At 33.8% G+C, this 22,402-nt stretch overlaps 1 protein-coding gene across 1 annotated transcript in view; it reads right to left on the bottom strand.

Moving 5' to 3' along the window:
- LOC114330000 (uncharacterized) overlaps positions 1-18,859 on the bottom strand; it is a 33,498-nt gene extending 14,639 nt beyond the window's left edge. The window contains exons 1-3 of the mRNA XM_028279292.2: positions 18,706-18,859; positions 14,504-14,609; positions 7,227-7,442 (exon numbers count right to left, since the gene is read on the bottom strand). Of these exons, the coding sequence (XP_028135093.2) occupies positions 7,227-7,442; positions 14,504-14,609; positions 18,706-18,772 (389 nt within the window). The 5' untranslated portion in view covers positions 18,773-18,859. The remainder of the gene's footprint in view (positions 1-7,226; positions 7,443-14,503; positions 14,610-18,705) is intronic.
- Between the last annotated feature and the right edge of the window lie 3,543 nt (positions 18,860-22,402).

Here is a 22,402-nt window from a genome sequence, read left to right as displayed (position 1 = left end):
ATCGGCATAGTTCCTGTCTCCCCCATGACATTTCTCAAAATTAGTGCTTCTATGCCTGAGTACAATCACATCCTTAGTTTTCGAAGACAAATCTATATCAGTCCTCACAGTCTAACACTACCAGAGTCATTTACTCTTGTTTTTGACAACACGATATATAGAATATTCATTTCTCAAGACAGTTTAGTTTGCTTTAGATGCAAGAAGCCAGGTCACATTGCATCACAGTGTTCCGAACCACTAGCTCAACTAAACCACAACCAAAACAATGAAGCGTCGGTATTCAGCGCAACAAATATATCTTTGCAAGCACCCAATGATACAAACCCTTCTCAGTGTGAACAAATGTCTATTTCTAATGTCCGGGAGATACCGAGCCAAATAGATGCATTAAATAAGGACAGTCACATAAATAATCAACCAAAACGTAACTTTGATGAAATTATTTCACCTGAAGCAGATCCATCTTCAAAAGAATATAACATTTTTCCACCACCTAAAGTCCAAGCAAAATTTAAAAAATCTAAAATTAGTTCAGCAAGCACTTCTGAATGCTCATTTTCTCTCTTACTTGACCCTGCTAAAACCTTCATAGAAAATCCCCCTCTACCTTTCCCTCTAAACTTTGATCAACTTAACGCGCTCCTAACGAATATCACTGGATCAACAGATCCTATAACCACAATTCAAGAATATACCACAGACCTATCAGCTTTGTCCTATATGCTATAAAGAAAAAAATCAATAGTTATCTTGGCAGTGAGGCATCGGACTGGGAAAGTAACACATCTCAATTAAGCCAACATTAATATTCAAGATTCTACTTCAAAATAATATTCATGGATTTTGTTCATTGCTATGCTCCTACATCTTTCTATGAATTCCAGCATCTATACTGCAGAGCTCTTTGGTTTGTTTAAAGCCATCAAACATATATATCAACGCATCAAAAGCAAAGCTCCCTAACCGACAAGATTTGGTAAAACGACATATACATATCACTCGACTCGCCATAAAAATCCGCGTCGATTGGTCTGGGTCTCGTAGGGCTGCGTTGAGATTTGTTGTCGCTTAGGAAGTACGTGAATCTTAAGTATTCTCACATTTTCAACTGACTAAGCAACAAAAATGTCCTAATTTTCTATATATCGGTTGGTTGGACAGTTTGAGTTATAAAAAAAAACGAATAGTAATTTGTTCCTGTCTTAAAATTATATTAACCGTTAACTTAGATAAATTTACTGAAAGTAAAATCATATGCACCAAGCAGTACGGTATTTTTTCCTGTTCTAGATTTTGCTATCATAGTCGCTTACCGATTTTTTTACAAACAGAAATATGATCCAAACGTGTCCTTATACATTTGTTCCTAAAAATGTATTTGACATCATTTGTGCTTAGACATTTTTGCTTGTTGCGAAATAGGTATAAAAAAGAACTTAGATAATTTTACATAAAAAAACGATACCAACTTGATGTCGCTTAGATAATTTTATTTGAATTTCAAAACAAATAGTAGGCGCTTAGGAGGCGCAACCATGTTTTGAATGTCGGTTATGCATAACGTACTGCATATTGTATTCGTATTCGGAACGAGTCAGTCGAGCGCAAGTGCAAGCGACGAGGAAACAGATGATGCAGAGTCAACGGGTAAAACAAGAAAAAAGAAAAAGAATTTCAGAAGAAGAAAACCAACAACGAATGGATCGGGCATAGAAGAAGAAACTGTAGGTGACGCTGGATTGAGGGAAAGAAAAAATAATGAAAGAAAAGAAAGATCTAAGAAGAAGAGAGCTGGGGAAAAATATACAACTAAGAAGGGAGTGACAGTACCAGCCAAGAAAGTTCTCCCGAATCCATGTCAAGGAAAAAAATGTGGGAATAACTGTGGATCTAAGAGAAATGTATGCTTACAGTTCTTAGCAGCCACTATGAATGTTTCAGATAAAACTATTTATAGTATTGTTAAAAATGCAGAGTGGGGATGTGCCAAGGAAGACATGAGAGGAAAGATGGAGCCGTCAAATAAAACCAAACAAACTACTCTGGATGCCGTTATAAACTTTATATAAAGTTTGCCTGCTTTACCATCGCACTATGGTCGCCAAGATTCCAGTAAAGTTTATTTACCAGAAGAATTCAAGAACATACCAACTCTTTACGGAAGTTATAAAAATAATGTCATTAATCAAGGTATGGATATTGTAAGTGAGAGAATTTTTCGCAAAATATTTCATGAGCAGTTTAACGTCGGCTTTCATATACCAAAGAAAGATAAGTGCAAGAAATGCCTTATGTTTGCAAAAAACACTGATCCTGACAAACTGAAAGAAAAAGAACAGCATGAGAAAGAAAAAGAAGAAAGTTACGCCCGTTTCAAAAGTCACAAAAAGATCCATAAAGATGATTCTTCTACATTATGCGTCAGCTTTGGTCTTAAAAAGGTCTTGAATACGCCATATTCACCTTCAATGCTATTATACTGTAGTAGAAAACTGGCTATTTATAACCTATGTTTCTACGAGAATGGCACTCGTAAAGTATTCTGTTATTATTGGGACAAATCTAATGATAAACGAGGTGCAATGAAGTAGCAACAATTTTGCATAAATACATTAAATCTGTTGATGCCAGAGGAAATGTTAAACGATTGCTGTTATACTGCGATTGTTGTCCAGGGCAAAACCGGAACCGCAATGTTATGGGAATGATTCATCAAACTTTGCAGGAATGTAATAATCTTGAAACAATTCAGTTGAATTTCCTACTAACTGGGCACACTTATATGCCAGTGGATACGTCTCACGCCATCATTTAAAATAACCTTAAACATACAACTGTTTATGCACCTTCCCAATGGTTCACCATTTTCTCAACTGCTAGAAATAATCCATCGCCATTTAATGTTGAGCGAATATCTTATGATCAATTTAAAAAATGGGATAACATTGGAGACAAATACTTTAAAGGAAATCTTACTGGCAAAATAAGTAAAGTTCGGATTGCAACTTTTAAGAAAGACAAACACATTGTTTCTATAAAAACATCTATGAATTCTGTTGCCAAATTATTCGATGTTGAAGTCCAGCCTAAGACTAGGGTCCCACTTATGTCCTGCTATAAATCACTACTGCCCATTTCCAAAAGAAATATCACGATCTTCAGAAACTTTGTACTGACCAAGTCATTCCAGCTTGTTTTCATCATGAATATTTGAACATTCCACGGGATGCGAATATGAAAGATGTGTTACCAGAATCAGACGTAGAAGATCCTGATTGCGATTTTTAATTTATTTTTGCTACAGTTTTGTTTTGATATTATGTTATTAATATTAGTATTACGAGTATATTATAATTTGTGGTTGCTTTCATTTTGATGTTATAACGTATAAGAAGTCAAAGTGTTAAGGCTGATTAATAAAAAGTATACGGTCGGCTTGTGTAACATTTCCTAAATAAATTTATGGGTAAATGCATTAAAATGCAATTATTGTTTCTCCGTCATCTGTTTGGATTAGAAAAAGATGCAATGACATTATTAAATGCGTTTAGGCATAAATCGATTTAGGAAGCCTTACGCAAGCCCCCCTAAGTAGCATATTTTTTATAAGTTTAATTATTTGAGGTTCCAGTATTACAGTCTTGACCAAATACGATTTAAAGTTAATTTTTTAACTATTATTTGTTTTGTTTGTTTGCTATCATTTGTTATATGTTTGAGATTGAATTATAGAGTTCCTTACAAATTGTCTTACATAGGATATTACTCTAAGTACACTTGGTTAATTTTGCATTTAATGTGTTCTTTAGCAATTATTTTTCCAATAGTTAGAGTTTTGGATCTTAGTACCATAGTTAAGTGTTAATGAAACAGTACACACGAACATAATATTATGTATGAATTTTTAAAGAAACTTTTTTAACTCTGATGAGTCTTGTGATGTTAAACTGTGCACTGTGCCTTATTTGGAGTAATAATAATTAATAATATGTTGAGATCTCTTTCTTGTTTAAGCAAATTCTTGATGTTACTTAAGTATGTTATTTAACAATTATTTAGAAGATTTTTTTTATTCGTACCCAGTGTTTATTATAAAAACCAAATTTTGTTTAAGTTCTTAATTTTTAATTAAAAAAAATACTGCAATACAATAAAAATATTAATTAAACACAAAAATCGTTTTATTTGTTAAACTCACTCCCTTCAAAAATGTCGGATAGAGTTGCAAATATTACTTTATAATAAGTAATTAGATTATTTTTCTTGAAGGACCTGACTAAAATTTAATTATTTAGATTTTTTTTTCCTATTTTTCAAAAATATTTTTTCGTTATTAATACATTTTTACCTATTTGCATATACAGTAGCTTAAGTATGTAACTGAATATACTTGAAAGTTTTTTTGTAGGCTCAGGCGCATAGATAGTTGTACCTGTTATTTTTTTGGGGTAATCTTTTACTAACCAACTCTAAATGGTAAACTTGAAGTGTTAAGTTTAAATATTACTTCTTAGATAAAAGCCCACAATATTATAATGCCTAAACTCTAACAAGTATTTATCTATGATGAAAAGTAAATATTTTATAAGAATTTTTCAATAAAAAAATTTTTGATCAGCTCTCCTGCACATTTGTATAGATGTCGGTTAGGAAGGATTGCCTTTCATGCGTTGATATATTAAAAACCTCTCTTGTTGTCCAGTCCTTTCCGACTCTCTTAGCACAGTCAAAGCTATGCAAAATATATACCATAAACACCCCAATGAGAAAAGAACCAAGGCCGAACTAATGGAAGCTCAAGAAAGTTTCAGAAGAATCCACTTCCTGTGGATACCATCCCACATAGGCATAGAAGGAAATATGGACAAGCAGATACTAGTGCGCGTAACGCTATCACTAATGATGCATCAGAAAGAGAGTGTTGCTAGCGATCTAAAAGTACATTTCAAAAATAAAGTGTTAGTGCGTGGAATCAAATTATTGTTCCAAAGGTTTAATTGTCTACAAATTGTAATTCATTTGTACCAATTTTCGATTTAATATTGTTACAAATGTTACAGAAATGTCGCTAATAACCTTCGGGTGGATGCGACTTTGTCTAAATAAAAAAAAAATAGTCGAAAAAGAAAAAAAGTTGTAAAGTGATTTTAATAATGTACTGTTACCATGGAAAGCTTAGATAACGTTTGAACATGTGAAGAACTGCGTTGTATAAATGTAGTATTACTCAGTTAATTTATAAAGACTTTATTTATTTCTTTATTTGCGTAAATTAAAATATGGGACGTTGTTACAAGAAATGTGTTACTGAAAAGGGAAGAAATAGAAATAGAAATAGGCGAAGAATAGAAAAATGAACAATTGTTATTTGTTAATTTTCTTCACAATTACATATTAAATTTATTTAATAAAAGAATGACCCCAAAAATTAAGAATCTTCTTCTTAGTTTGTAAATTTTTCTATGACACACATTCATAAATGATGCCATATTGTAACAAAAGAATACCTACGCCGAAGACGTCCACCCACCAACTTCATTTAAACTGAAGCAAAATATTACTAAACAAGAGCATACTTCAAAGGCGTAGTACATTCTTCTATGTAGGCTGGTAAATAGTAGCAAATACTACGGAGAAAAGCAAATGCTTTTTAAGTGTAGTGAAATCTTCAAAAATGTAGTACGTACTTGAAGCATTAGCATTTACTACATTTTATGCCATCATAGGCACTTTACTCTATAGCTAAACTCGTACCTATTTACGGTTATCGAAACAAACTCTTATAAAATAATACCTTTAGTTGAACTTTAACGACTTGAAATACTTGGATTTTTCATAAATAATATATAAACAATAAACAACTTTTTATTAATTATACGCCTTAAAGCAATTATTATTTTTCAAATACACTATCAATACTATTTAATAAACAACTCTTTGATTGATTTTATAGCGTTAAAACGCAGTAGCAGAATGAACTGTCATATCAAAATAGCGGGTCGGACACATCTCTACTTGTCACTGTCTTGAGTCTTGTCATAACATTATATTCGAATGAGTGCGTTGTATGACAAAGATAGCGAATGTTCGATTTCCACGGACATGGTGTCCATTTTTTTCGAATCCTGAAAAAACTAATACATATTTTTAAAAAGTTTAAACACAAAATGAAAGACTAAATTATTATCGAGGGCCGAAAGTCCCCTAGAATATATAAGAAGTTCCTTTCGAATGAGATATTTGAAATTAAAAATCACACTACATTTTCTCTTAGTTTTTCACCCCTGTAACTTATTAAAATAAACATTACAGAAGTTCTCAGGGACTTTCGGCCTTCGCTAATAACGTAATCTGTCATTCTGCGTTTAAATTTTTAAAAAATACTTATTAGTTTTCTCAGGATTCGAAAAAAATGAATCCCCATTTGAATAGCATTGCAGCTGAAAATACGTACCGATCCTCTTAAGGGGAAGGAGCAAAATGCAAAATTTTGACGCATGTCAAAATTCTCAATGTGTTTTAAACGGGGATTAATTTTTTTCGAATCCTAAGAAAACTAATAAATATTTTTGAAAAATTTAAACGCAGAATGAAAGACATTATTACCGAGGGCCAAAATTCCCTGAAAACTTCTATAATGTTTATTTTAATAAGTTACAGGACTGAAAATAAAAGAGAAGTGTGATTTTAATTACAAATATTTCATTCAAAAAAAACTTTTTATTTACTCCAAGGGACTTTCGGCCCTCGGCAATAACGTAATCTTTCATTCTGCTTTTAAATTTTTTTAAAATACTTATTAGTTTTCTCAGGATTCGAAAAAAATCATATTACGATTCAAATGACAGTACACTCGTGACGTAATCGCACCGTTAATGTTAAATGGTTAGTCGATCTGGGCAACCTTACTAATGTCCAGGAATCGCGGTATTAACCGCAGTCACGGCCAATGTTTAAAAGAAATTATCTTTAAGAAGTAATTGTAAATAACGGCTCCTTTGCATGATAATAAATATTTTCCAATAAAATTCATTTTTTTTTCATTTTTTTATTTAAAAAAAAGTACCTCTAAATGAATCACCCATTCTACAGTGTGTCAATTTGAAAAGGTACCAACAAGGGGATCCGCGCTGGATCCAGCTGGATTCAGGTTAATCTTGCAAAAATCCAGCTGGACTGAAAACGCTGCTAGACGCTGCTAGACTGTATACCTAAATACTTACCTAAATCTTCCATTCCCATACAATGGAACGGCATCTAGTAAACTCATATCCAAAACATACTCAGTTTCCAATCCAAGTTTATCCAGAGTTGTATTAACAGAAATTCTGTTCCTTGTAAATGACTTTCTATCTGTGTCCAATTTGTAAACATCATCCTTGTATTTGAAAGTGTCTAATCCATATACATGAAATTGGGTTAAATTTAAGTCACCAATTCTTAAACAACCAAATTAAACTAATTAGTGAGTGAAATAATAGAACGAGAATTAAAAAAAAAATCAATATTTTTGTGTACATCGAACTAAATGCAGAACTAAATGTAGAATACAGTGATTTCGCAAAATTTATCCGATGATTTATATAGCCAATTTACACCAACCCATACAAGTAATGGCGAAATTTATTGCACAAGTTCTTGCAGCAATAGAAATTACATCGTGTCATATGAAAATTGCACAGAAAAGTTGCTGCAACTTATTGCATCAAGAATTTGCAGCTAAATAGACCTGCGCTATTTTTCATGCAATGATTTCTTTAATATGGTTATATTTTTAGTAACTTTTGCTTTTAAGGGGGTATGTAAACGCCACAGTCAAAATGGTTGGTGATAATAGGAACTAAACGTTTAACAATTCTTTCAGTAGATGGCAGCACGTATATATATTCGAAAATTTTAATAACGACGAATTTTAATTCTATTAACGACGGCGTTGTTGCCACGTACTAAATAGAACTTATGATCGTTACCGATCGATCGGATCGATCGGTACTGTTCGCCTTTAATCGTACTTGTATTGTATTTACAGTGATGAGGGTGTTTAATTATTTACCTGGAAATGGTAAATTCTTACTATTAATAGACATAAATTGTATAACTAGACAAATTTTTATCTTTTTTTAAACAATGCTAATAGATACAAAACGTTTCATTTGGAAATATTTTATCACTTATTGTATTTAGATTATATTTGTAATAATGTGATTTGTAATTTTGTGACAATTATTATTTCTTTACCTGGTCAAAAATTTTTATTTTAAACTGATAAAGAAATTTGCAATTGTTTGAAATATGTACAAGTATGTAGTAAATATATACAGTGAATCACACTTTTTGCTCTAAATTTTAAATAATCGCTTGGATTAACATGAAATTTGGCATACAGGTAGGTAACATGTCAACCAAGAAAAGTGATAGTGTGCCGATGTAAGATTTTGCCCTGAGGGTGAGTTTTATTCCATCTCGGGGGTGAAAAAGTATACGTCCAAAATAAGTCTGAAAATGGATAAACTGACTAATTCTAAGCAACTTTTGTTCTATAGGAGATTTTTTCACTAAATTAATATTCGAGTTATTTGCGAGTAAAAAACACGTTTTTAGGCGGCTTTTACAAATAACTCAAAAAATAAGTATTTTGTCCGATAAAAACATTCTTAGCAAAAATATGTAGCTTCTAAAAAAGTATAAAAAAATGGTGTATTTGGATCCCGCGTACCAAAAAAACTTGATTAATAGCAAGCTGAAAATTTGCTAATAGCTTAACGGTGTCTAGTCGGACAAACTTTGATGTACGGGAGGGAACACTGGAACAGGGGAACTTCGTAACAGGGGGTTACGAAAACGTCCCAGATATTTTGTCGGACAGAACATCCAATTGATTTGTTGCCCTTTCATTAAACTCTCATGCAAACATCAGACTGCTAAACAACCGACTTGATTACTGTCATTTGACATGTTCTTCGTGTTCCACTCATTAAAATACACAGTTGGTGATAAACACCAGTCTGATTTTTACATGAAAGTTTAATGAAATGCTAACAAATCAATTGGAAGTTCTGTCCGACAAAATACATGGAACGTTTTCGTAGTCTGACGTTCCAAATTTTTAAGCTGTTCCACAAATAAAACTTCCCCTGTTCCAGTGTTACCATACATCAAAGTTTGTCCGACTAGACACCGTTAAGCTATTAACAAATTTTCAGCTTGCTATTAATCAACTTTTTTTAGGTACGCGGGATCCAGGTCTATATATTATGAACTCTATGGACCCAGTTGAAACAAAGTTGTAGCTAATAAAAAATAGTTTCATATCCGCCAAATTTCAAAGTGAATATTCTAACGTGAAATAACCAAAAAATGATGCACTTTTTTGGGGAAAACTCATTACAACTTTTTTAAAGTGTTTAAAAAATATTTATTTTTGTTTTTTTTTAGTTTGTAGCATCAAAACTAAGCAAATGCTCAAAATATAGTTGGTCCCTTTTTTTGGTCAAAAACCTCGGGAAAATCACCCTCAATTATCATCTTAAATCAAATCAATCTTAACCACTTCACAAGTTACTTTCTATCTATCTTTGAGCCTTAGGACCAGTATTTTATGTCCTGGTTAGCTAATCGGGGTTTAATCGGGACAGAAAACTACCTCTTAGGGTCTCTTGCGTTGTCCTCCTCCTCCTAAGTGCCTTCTCTATTGAGGTTGGCGATCAATATGGCAAATTTCTCTCTGTTCTGGGCTTGATGAATTAAGTCATTCCCTGTCGTGTGGGTCCAATCTCTGATGTTTCGGAGTCAAGATTTTTTCTTTCTTCCTATACCTACCCTTTTTACCTTCGATTTTGCCTTCTAATATTACCTGAAGCTACTCAAATTCCTTATGGCGCATTATGTGTCCTAGATATGACGTCTTTCTAATTTTGATTGTATTGACCAGATGAGGACGTGTGTTTATTATTTACAGTACTTTTCAATTGTAGTTTTGGTGGTCCAGCTTATTCTTAGCATTCGGCGGTACATCCACATTTCGAATGAATTCAGTTTGTTGACATCATACTGTTTTAATGTGCAGGTCTCACAGCCATATAGTAATAGAGACCACACATAACACTTTAGTGTTCTCAATCTTATTGTGACTGATAGCTTGGGGTTACAGAGCATTTTAAGCATGTTCATGAAGCCAGATCTTGCTATTTCAATGCGTCTTCTAATTTTTTGAGTGGTCTAGCTGACTGTTTAGCTCTGTGCCCAGGTATATGAAGCTTTGGGAGCTCTGAAGGGTGATACCATTGATTTGTATGTTGGAATGTCAACACGGGAAGTTTTTTTCCTCGGAAAATTTTACATTTTTTATCTCATTTCTAATTCTTGTTCTTCATGTGCCTTGTCCGTTGTGGAAGTTGGCTATCATCATAGCAATTTTAATTTTGTTTACAGCGTGTCTATAACTCGATCGATGTTAGTCCAAACCATTGGCGTAAGTTTTGAAGCCATGAGTGTCTTCTTCTTCCGGGTCCACGTTTACTCTCTATTTTACCCTATATTATCAGCTGCAGTATACGATATTTATCATGTCTCATAATATATGACCGAGGTGTTCACGTTTTCGTTTTTTAATTGTGAAAGATATTTCTTTTTGTTTTCCCATTCGGCGCAATACCTATTCATTGGTGGTGTGAGTCGTCCAGAATATTTTGAGGATACGTCGGTACACCCACATTTCGAATACATCTAGCCTTTTCGATAATGTTTCCGTTATTGTCCAGGTCTCTGCTCCATACAACAAGACTGGAAATACATAGCATTTTAGTGGGACAGATATGTCGCAATGATTGAATATATTTCTCATGTTAAATGTAGCTCTGGTTATACTCTGAATATATTTCTGTTTTTTGATCCCATTTCGAGTTGACGACTGTTCCAAGGTATGTATACATATAATTCTACGTGTTGAATTGGTTTTTTATTTTCAATTGTCTGGCAGGTTTTTGAGTTTTGCTCACTAGTGTCTATTTTTGTTTTATTTATGTTGAAGGTTAAATTCTCTTTTTTCACTCGCTCTTTGTAGGTACCCTGTTCATAAGATGCTGAAGTTCATCAATACTGCTAGCAACCACAACTGTATCGTCTGCATATCGGTTTATCTAATTATTACTCCAGTAAATTTCAATATTTTTTTCACTTACGGAAATTTTTGACATAAATTATTCAATGATTATACAATATTATTTTGTCTACAATTTTTTTATTAGGATAATGCCTCAACAAATACTAATGGCCATTGGCATGTGTAATGTGTGTAAAAATGTCGATGTCATCGTCTTTACAAAAAGCTAATTGTATCCGAACAATACATTATTTGCGTTATTATAAAAATTAAATTTTCCAGAAGGTGAATAAAACTTAAATTGTTTTTAGATACGCCCCACATAACATACTAGAGCTTAGGTTATCTATGTATTATGTCAAAACTAGTATAATCCCCCAGTAAACACTTTAAGACATTTTGAGCCTCGTTTAACTTTCAACCATTTGTATAACGTCACGGTTTCAAGCATAAAATATGTATATTTGTATTGTTAAGACAATGAGACGTTATACATACAATCATGATTGAAAGTCAAACAAGGCCCAAAATGTGTACTGAGAGGGGGTGGGGCCACTTTTCTAAACAAAACCGCGTGATTCATCGTATTTCCGTGGTTACAAAACTCGTTTTCAATCGTTTGTAGATTTTCTTAAAATCCGGCAAACCCGCATCTGTCGCCATTTAATACATTACTGCTGCCATCTACTAAATGACACGTGAACTCATCTTCTCATCTATTAAGTGACAGCGGAACTAATCTAGAAAAATGCCAACTTAATGCTGTAATATGAACAAAATCCCCAGATTGCAGCTTTTAACAATAATTTTTACCTTTAGGTACAGTTAATTTAAAAATTATGGCAGTACGGACAATGAAATTTTGTTTAAAATAAAGCTTTTTGCGTAGTTAATCGTTTCTGATAGTTATTTTCTACCGAAGTTCAAAAATTATTATGCAAAACGAATTTTTACAACAAGTTACTAAGTAAGTTATGACATGGACTCCTTTAAGTACAGTTATAAAAAATATACTACTTTCTTTGGAAATTTTAACTAGATACTATTAAAATAGAAAGTCTAAAGTTCACGTACATACCCCTAAGTTGAAGATTGGTTTTGAAATAGTGACGGTAACTGTACCTAAAAACTATATAAATTTTAACATTGTGTCATACCACCTTAAGGCTACACTGTTTGTATTTTTTACTTCTCTGTCAACTTCTGATGACATTGACATTCTGTCATCCTCCCAAGCTTGATTTTTTTTTGTTTACCAATTTTATTTTTAATATTTAATAAGATAGTAATAATAACATAGGTAACGATGAAAGTACAATAAAATGTTAAATAATCAATAAAAATATTTTTTTGAGCGCAAGGGCCCCCTCTGTGAGCCTTGAAAGGGCCAAAAAATAGCCGTTTTTGACGCATTTTGGCGAATTTTTTTCTTGGGTCTCTATTTACCAATAATGGTTAAGGAAAGTCATGGTTTAGCTCCTGATGCCTACTTTTCAAGTAAATTTTTTCAACTTTTAAAATACCAAGGCGCCTTTTTGGCAAAAATGAAAGGAGCCCCACTTTTTACCAAAAATTACCTTATTCAAAGATCTATAAAACAGCTTTTTAAGTGATACAGTCATATTTAGGCAGAAGCGAATCGAAAGATCTCGAAAAGATCTACAACTTTGTCATGCAAAGATTTTTTGTGCTTCACAACTTTTCGAGCTACGGACGTTTGAAAAGTTTCCTTTTCACAAAAAACGCGTTTTTTCGCATTTTCAAAGAAGTGGAAGTTTTTTCTGCCAACTCCAAATTAAACAAAAATTTATTTAGTGATAGTTTTTTACATTACAAGCTGATATCAAAGGAATTTTTTGGATATTTGATTTAAAATCCCTCATCTGAACCTCTAAATTCGATAATTTTGATACGTTCGTGAACCAATATACATTAACCTATTGAACTTTCTAGCTAAACCATACATCACTAATTATGAAAGTAGAAAAAAATACCGGTAATTTAAGCTTTTAAGTAAAAAAATTCTTTAGGGCCTTGTAATATGTAAAAAACTAACTCCAAACATAATTTTTTTGTGCAGTTTTGAGTTGGCAGAAAAAAATTCCACCTCTTTGTAAATGCAAAAAGAATGAGTTTTTTGTAAAAAGGGCACTTTTCAAAAAAATTCACATGAACTCAGGTATCAGTAGTTAAAAACAAGTCGTTTTTTAAATCGTTTTTAGTGAAGAGGGAGCCGAGAAAAAAATTCTTCAAAAAGCGCTGAAAAGTGCTTTTTTGGGCCTTTTAAGGCTCACAGAGGGTGTCCCTGGGCTCAAAAAATTTGAAAAAATTTATGAGTACTTTTTTTTGTAAATAACATACTAAAATTTGGGGAAAATTGGTAGACCCTCCCCACAAAAGTATAGAAAAAGTAAAAATATTGTAGATATTTAAGTATTATGCATATATGCATATATGTAATGTTATACAGGGTGTCCCAGACTAATTTAGCCACGCTATATCTCTTAAACGAATAGAGATTCTCGAATGGGCAAAAAGTGCTCTATGCTACTTGTAATACACTTTAATATGGTGTAGAAAAAATCATCCACTAAATATTCATCCCTTAGTTACAACCCCTAAGTTTAATTCTTTTAATAGCACCCTGTATATTTTTTTATAGTTTTGGATGTGGTCTTCTATAGTTTATTCAACACATTTTTTGAAAATAAAATCGGTTCGTAAATAACCAAGAAAATATCAGTTCAGTTTTGTTAATTATGTGTCCCAGACTAATTTATCCAGGCTATATTTCTTAAACGAATAGAGATTTTCGAATGGGACAAAAACTGATCTATAACATTTGTAATATACTTTAATATGGTGTAGAAAAAAAATTATCCCCTAAATATTCATCCCTTAGTTACAACCACTAACTTTATTTTTTTTATATAGCACCCTGTAAATTAGGGATGAATATTTAGGGGATGAATTTTTCTACGATATATGAAAGTGTAATACAAATGGAATAGATCAGTTTTTGTCCCATTCGAAAATCTCTATTCGTTTAAGAAATATAGCTTGGATAAATTAGTCTGAGACACACAATTAACAAAAATAAACTGATAGTTTCTTGGTTATTTACGAACTGATTTTATTTTCAAAAAATGTGTTGAATAGACGATAAAAGACCACATCCAAAACTATAAAAAAATATACAGGGTGCTATTAAAAAAATAAAAGTTAGGGGTTGTAACTAAGGGATGAATATTTAGGGGATGATTTTTTTGCACGCCATATTAGAGTTTATTATAAATAGAATATATCACTTTTTGTCCCATTCGAAAATCTCTATTCGTTTAAGAGTATATTGATTTATATAAGCAAAAATATAACAGTTCTCTAATTGTTCATACTTACATAATGTCTTGTAAATTCTTTGGAATGGAAATATCAGCGGACGGAATTAAAATTGTTTTCGAAGAAACTGAACCAAGGAGTAGGTCCAAAATTCCCTTCAATAGACCTATAAATATAAAAGTATAAAGCAAAAAGATACAAAAGCTCATGTCATTATGATATATAAACCAGGAAAAAATAGCACATTTGTAAACAATTATAGGCCTATAATCTGATTAGCACCCAGTAAGATCGAATTCTACTCTGGCGACAATGGAAACAGAAAAGAAAAGAGGACGACCACAAATGAGATTGACAGACGACCTTAAGAAGAAGGCAGGAGGGGACTGAATCCAGGTCAGCCAGGATAGAATTAACATGGGATGCCTATGCCCAGGGATGGGCGTTTAATGCTAAGCAATATGAAATAGGAAAAATGAGAAGAAAATCAGTTTAAGTTTCTGCAAGTCAGATCAACAAAAAATGCCGAATTTTCTTTAAAAGGCAACTGTTATGAAAATACTAAAAAAATAGAAACAAACGCTAATATGGTATTCACTGATCTGGAGAAAGTATATGATGGAGTTTCTCGAGAGGTTTTGTGGTTTTATTTATTTAGCGTATGGCAATTTGATACACAACATTATCACACATATGTTATAGTCTAACATCTAATGTATTAATATATTCAATCGACGCTGGTGTTGCAGAGGCGAAGTCCAGAGGATCTCCGTCATACTTCCTCCGAGGGCATTCGGCAATCATATGCTGGATGGTCTGTTTCTCGGCGCCGCAGTCGCACTCAGCAGAGGTTCTCATTTTCCATTTATAAAGGGAATCTGCGCAGACTCCATGACCCGTTCTTATCCTGTTAAGAGTTGACCATGATTTTCGGGGGAGGTCAAAACCTGGTGGAGTTTCTGTGATGCATGGTGTGTTTCTCATTATTAGGTTCGGTCTGTCGCTCTGCATGTTCTTCCACTGGGAGTTCATTTGGAAATTGTTGGAACTCAAGTTTATTGCATCTCTAGTCGGAGGTTTTCTGGAGCGCAATCGATGTGAGTTAGCGTCGGCGACATATGTGTGTATATGTAACTGCGGGTTGTTAAGCAGCTTTTGGAATTCTCTAAGCAGAGCATGCTGACGACGAAGGTTAGGTGGAGGTATGTGGCTCAGTAGTGGAAGCCACTCCACAGGTGTAGACTTGATCGTTCCAGATATGAGACGCATGGCGACATTGAGCTGAGTATCTATAATTTTTGTGTGAACGCTGTTCAGCCAAACAGGGGAGCAGTATTCAGCTGCGGAGTATACGAGTCCAAGGGCTGAACACCGAAGTGTACTTGCTGTTGAACCCCATGTAGTCCCGCAAAGCTTCTGTATGATGTTGTTACGGGTTCTCAGCTTTGCTGCGGTGTTCTCAAGATGTTTCTTAAAGGAGAGTGTTCTGTCCAGGGTGACGCCGAGGTACTTGGGATTATAGTTGTGCGTGAGCAGTTGGTTATCAATGTACACTTTAAGTTTTGTGTGGGCCATATTGTTGTTCAGGTGAAAACAGCTAACCTCGGTTTTTTTGGGGTTAGGTTTAAGTCTCCATTGTTTAAAGTACTTAACCAGGCGTTCCAGATCTTCCGTTGGGATTGCCTCGGAGTTTTGTATTAAGGAGTTTTGAGTTGCAAGTGCCCAGTCGTCTGCATATCCAAATTTTTTAGATATGGTAGGGGGCATATCAGCTATATACATACTAAATAGCAGCGGTGCAAGTACGGAGCCCTGGGGGAGGCCGTTGTTAAGCGTTCTCTGTTTGCTCACTGTAGTTCCCATGGTTACACGAAAGTTTCTACTGCTCAGCATAGTATTTATGAGTCGGGCGGTTGCTTTGCAGGGGATTATTTTCAGGAGCTTATAGATGAGGCCATCTTTCCAAACCGTGTCATATGCAGCCGATAAATCGATGAATGCCACAGACGTCTTCAGTTTTCTTTGGTAACCTGCCTCTATGTAGGTAGTTATAGAGAGCACTTGGTCAGTGGTGCTTCGTTGAGGCCTGAATCCTGCTTGTTCAATTGGTATTTTTTGAAGTAGCTTTGGGCCGATTCTGTTCAGGACCAGTCTTTCGAGTAGCTTGTAAGCTGAACTGAGTAAAGCGATGGGGCGGTAACTCGCTGGGTTGTCTGTTGGTTTTCCAGGTTTTAGAATGGCTATGATTTTTGTTTGTTTAAAGATGTTTGGTAGGTTACCTGTTTTGAGTATATCTGTATAGAATTTAGACGACCAGGTTTTTGCAAATTTCCCACAATGGATCAGGAATTCGGGAGGTATACCATCTGTACCAGGAGCTTTGTTAGGTTTAATGGCGTTTGAGACTTCTTCTGGAGTGAACGGTGCGGAGTACTCTGTATCTGATGGACAGGCAGCTTTTAGATGTTTAAGCTCCCTTTTTATAGTAGTGGTAAACTTTTTATCACATGCTCCTCTGGAGGTGGCAACTATATGTGATGCAATTTTATTAGGGTTGAAGTCGTGGATTTGTCGTGTTGTCAGTTTGTCACTTCCGAGTTTTCTTAGGAGCGACCACGCTTTACGGCTAGACTTTTTGAAATCTAACGATTCGACTTCATTTGTCCATTTCTTCCTTCTTGCTACATCAAGGCTCAGGAGAAGTTCGTCCGCAATGTCACTTTCACCGGTTTCAAGATATTCTTCGTAGAGGTTTTGGCTTTCCTCACTCCATCCTGGTATGTATTGCTTACGATGGCCCCTGGGAATGTGTTTCTTTGCTGTAGCAATTATTGCCCCTCTAAACCTTTCATAATTTTTGTATGTTGGTGGAATCCATCGTAGGATTTTATCGAGTTCGTTGGTAAAGGCGGGCCAGTTACCTTTGTTAAAGTTCCAGCGTGGTCGTGGAATGGTTGTGACTAGTGGGATTTGGATACCAATCTCAATAATGATCGGTCTGTGCTGGCTATGCGGGAAGTCATGAAGTACTCTTCTCTTGGTTGGTAAGGGGTAGCTTTTCTGGTTTTTGCTCACAAAACATAAATCTGGATTGTACTCTTGTTTCCATGCCGCCGATTTAAAAGTGCCCCGGTCTTTGGCATCGAAGACGTGATGCAGGTGGTTACTCTCTGCCCAGTCTAGCAGTGTCTCCCCATTTTCATCGTTATTTCTGTATTTCCATTCTTGATGATGGCTGTTAAAATCACCTGGCCTGTTTTGTGGTGGGCACTCAATAAGTGAAAGAGATTCATTTCGTATGTATTGATCTGAAAAAGGCATAGGACAGTGTACCTTTGGTAAAGTTATGGCAGGCAATGGAAAAATATAAATATAAACAGAGAAATCATAAAAATTATTACAAATTTTTATAACAACACGACCACGAGAATTAAACAAGGAAGCAAACTAACCGAAGGCTTTTTGATAAATAAAGGGGTCAAACAAGGATGCTGCCTCTCTCCAACACTTTTTGAAATATATTTGGAACAAGTTCTGAAAAATTGGAGACGGAAATACAAGAACGTGGGATTCATTGAATGACCATTCCTACACTATATACTCTTTGTTTTGCAGACGACCAAATACTAATAGCACAAGACTACAATGGTATCTATTACATAACAAAAGAGAGTAACATAGGAAAAACCAAATATATTTATGAATATCGATGGAACGCAGCAGGACTTGATACTAGACTGAGGAGTAATCCATAAATGTAACGAATATAAATACCTGGGCATGAAAATCACGAATGGTGAAATACTCGACGGAGCCATTAAAAAACTAAATATTCAGGGCAGGAAAGCAATTACGCTTCTAAACTCAGTACTCTGGGACAAGCAGATAAACAATCAAAACAAGAAAAAGGTCTATAACGCCGTAGTGAAAAGCATTATAACATAAAGCTGCGAAGTATGGCCTATGAAGGAAAAATAAAAAAAAATGTTAGAGGTCACCGAAATTGATTTCTGGGGAAGAGCTACAGTAAGATCAAGAAGCGAACATGTCACCAATGAACGAATCCGAGAAATAATCAAGGTATACTCAATAAGTGAACAGTTTCCAGTAAGCACCTATGTGGAAATTTTAGGATACATGTGTTTGGGAGCAACAACTAAAGTTAAGATAAGTGTGGGAAAAACTGATAAATTTCATGTTAAAGAAGGAATTCATGTTAATACTCACAATGTAGGTGTTTACTTAATTGATAATTTATTCACCTGGTATAAGTGCTGAACTTTGTCCAACTATTAGTGGAAGAATAATTGAACAGGTAATTAACTTCATCGTGTTTCACGAAAGTATAGATGCTTGAACGTATCTGTAATATTAAAAAAAATTCAAGTGAACAGAAAGAACTTACTTATCAGTACTTACTTACCATAAATCTGTATAACAATATTATCGATAATATTCCTTTGGCAAAAGATATACACTGCGACGCATAAGCTAGGGATATAGAAAATTATGCTCAATTTCATAGTCAATTTTTTCCTGAACAGATTAACGGATTCCGCTATTTTATTTTTTATTATTTTAGATAATATTTCTTTAGTATTTACACAATTATGCAAAGGTTTACTCAAACTTCTTTTTTGTACTTATACCGGGTGGAAGAAAAGGAATTTTTTTCTTATATTAAGTTTAAGACACTCATCACTACATAGTCCACGTATTATTGATTATGGAGTTCCACAAGGTTCAATACTTGGACCTATCCTGTTTAATATATGTATAAATGGTTTATTTTCATTGGAATCTACTGGAAGCATTATCGGCTTTGCAGATGACACCGTAATATTCTATAATGCTACCAATTGGGAAGAACTAAAACATACAGCTGAAATTGACTTTCTAAAAATTAAAAAATGGTTGGACTATAAATTATTAACAGTCAACCTAAGTAAAACCAATTATCTACCATTTAGTTGCTATTCTTCGGGTGCTCCTCAATTTAACCACTTATGTATTACACAATCAATGTCCATTGCACCTGAAAAGAAAATGAAATATTTAGGGATTATTATAGACCCCCACATGAAATGGGATCTACAACTTTTAAAACACATATCACCTCCCTAGAAATTATGCAAAGAAAATTTCTTAAATTAATCTTGTCCAGAAGTACAGTGTATGCATCTGATAGTCTATATACTGAAATGAAAATTTTGGATGTAAGGCAGTTATACTATCTGTGTTCTGGCATCAGGTATTATTCAAATAAAAGTGCACTACCAACACACCAATATAATACTCGTCAAAGAGACCATTTTATTGTTCCTCTTATGAATAAAACTAGTACACAAAAATCGTATACTTACATGGCTCCCAAACTATATAATACTATTCCGGACTATATTAGGTACATTGTTAATTTATATAGTTTTAAACAACAATTGAAAATATTTCTTTTGAATACAGACAGATCAATTATACACAACTACTTTGACATATTATAATGATCCATTGGTAGATTGAATTGTTAGATTTAAACGTTTTTGTTACCTTTTATTATATTATTAGACATTAATATTTTTAACTTAAATTGATTTTTATAAATTTTATATTGTACATATTGTTGAATTTATATTTCCCTCGAATTAAATAATCAATATTATTTTAATTTCAAATTTTTATACATAGTTTTATAGATTATAAATTATACCTATTTATATTATTATGTAAGTAACCGAAACAAGTGTGTAGACACTTATCGGTATATGTACTACTTTACTCAAATATTTTATTTATATATGTATACAAAGCTGTAATTTTTTTTTGAATAAAGTTTCATTCATCACTTACAAAAGTTCTTATACCTATAAGAGGTATTTGACACCTATAAAAGTTATTTTGATTTATTTGACGTTGATATTGTAGGCATCGGGCATTATGTTTTTTTTTATTAACTCGATAAAACTCGTAAATAAAGGAGTCGACGAAATCAATAACATTCTAACACAAACATCACTGAAAGCCGGGAAAGAAGTGGCACCCATGAGAAAGAAAAGACAAGAATGGATCTCACATGAAATAAAAACATTAATGGAAAAACGGAGAATACTAGCTCAACAAAACAAGAGATCAACAGCAGAGTATTCGAAGATAAACAAAAGCATCAAGAAAAAGATAAAAGAAGAGAAAAGAAAGAAACAAGAAGAACAAGTTGAAAAAGTTATTCAACAAAACAAGAATAGGAAGTGCTTACGACCAAAACTGGGAAAAACAGAAATAAATACCATTAAAAATACTCAGGGAGAAGAGACCAACGATATACATGAAATATTAGCAATAACACAACAGTATTACTTAGACTTATATCAAGAAAAGCAACCACCGACACAAGAAACTCTTCAAAAATTGAAAACTAAAATAAAAAATGCTAACTCTGACCTACAACCAGAGATTAGCAAATCAGAAATAAAGAAAGCCCTGAGAGAAATGAAAAATAATAAATCACCAGTAAGAGACGGCATTACAGTGGAGATGATTAAAAACGGCGGAAAAATTATAAGGGAAGTCTTATATTTATTATTGAACAAAATACTAAGTATTTACACGAAACATACCCAGTAATTGGAATGAAGCAATCACCCTATTATTGTTTAAAAAAGGAGACAAAAAAGATCTGAAAAATTATAGACCGATTACCTTGCTTAATTTTTTGTATAAATTGTTAACTAAAATATTAACCAACACACTAACCCCTAAATTCGACAATTATCAGACCAAAGAAGAGGCAGGATTCAGAAAAGGCTACAGTACATGTGATCACCTACTGACAATGGAGTTACTTATTGAGAAAATAAATGAATACCAAATACCCATATATATGGCATTTATAGATTTTGAAAAGGCATTCGACTCCATAGAACACTGGGCAGTGAAACAATCGCTACACAATAGCAGAGTAGATTACAGGTTTACAGAACTAATCTCTATATACAGTAAGGCCACAACTACGATCCAACTTGAACAGAATACACACCCCATACCTATCAAAAGGGGCGTTAGACAGGGGGATACGATTCGCCGAAGCTCTTCAACCAAGGTCTAGAAGACATTTTCAAGAGATTACAATGGGAAGAATATGGAATCATCATTAACGGCCAATACTTAAATCACCTAAGATACGCTGACGATATCGTCATTATCGCTACAGACAAGGAACAACTACAAATAATGATACAACAACTAGACCACGAAGCCAGTAAAATTGGATTAAATATGAACTACAGCAAAACAAAAGTGATAACAAATCAAGAGGATGAGTTAAGAATCGTAGTTAAACAAAACCAAATAGAGGAAGTGAATGAATACATATACTTGGGACAAATAATAAAATTGAATAGAGACAACCAAACAGCAGAAATAAAGAGACGAACGAAGTTAGCGTGGGCCTCGTTTGGTAAGCTCAGCTTCATATGGAAGAATAAAAAATACCCTCAATATCTAAAAACGAAAATCTACGACCAATGTATCCTTCCGGTCCTTACATATGGATGTCAAACATGGACGTTCACAAAAGCGAATATGGACAGAATTGCGAAAACACAAAGAGCAATGGAAAGGCAAATGATCAACGTAAGACTGTCAGATAGAAAAAGGAATTCCTGGGTAAGAAATATCACAAAAGTTAAAGATGCTACTCGTCAAACAGCTAAACTAAAATGGAAATTCGCCGGTCATACGATTAGACAAAAAGACGAAAGATGGAATAAAATTATTACAGAGTGGAGACCATGGACATATAAACGAAAGAGAGGAGGACCACAGATGAGATGGGTAGATGACCTAAAACACCAAGCAGGCTCAAAATGGATGCACATGGCTCAGGATAGAGAAAGATGGAGCAGCGAAGGGGAGGCCTATGTCCAATATTGGATGTCGCAAGGCTAATAGATAGATAGATAGATT

The sequence above is a fragment of the Diabrotica virgifera genome, chromosome 7, assembly GCF_917563875.1.
Source record: "Diabrotica virgifera virgifera chromosome 7, PGI_DIABVI_V3a".
Taxonomy (NCBI): domain Eukaryota; kingdom Metazoa; phylum Arthropoda; class Insecta; order Coleoptera; family Chrysomelidae; genus Diabrotica; species Diabrotica virgifera.
The sequence above is the reverse complement of the archived record's forward strand: the minus strand, read 5'-3'. Positions and strand labels throughout refer to the sequence as shown.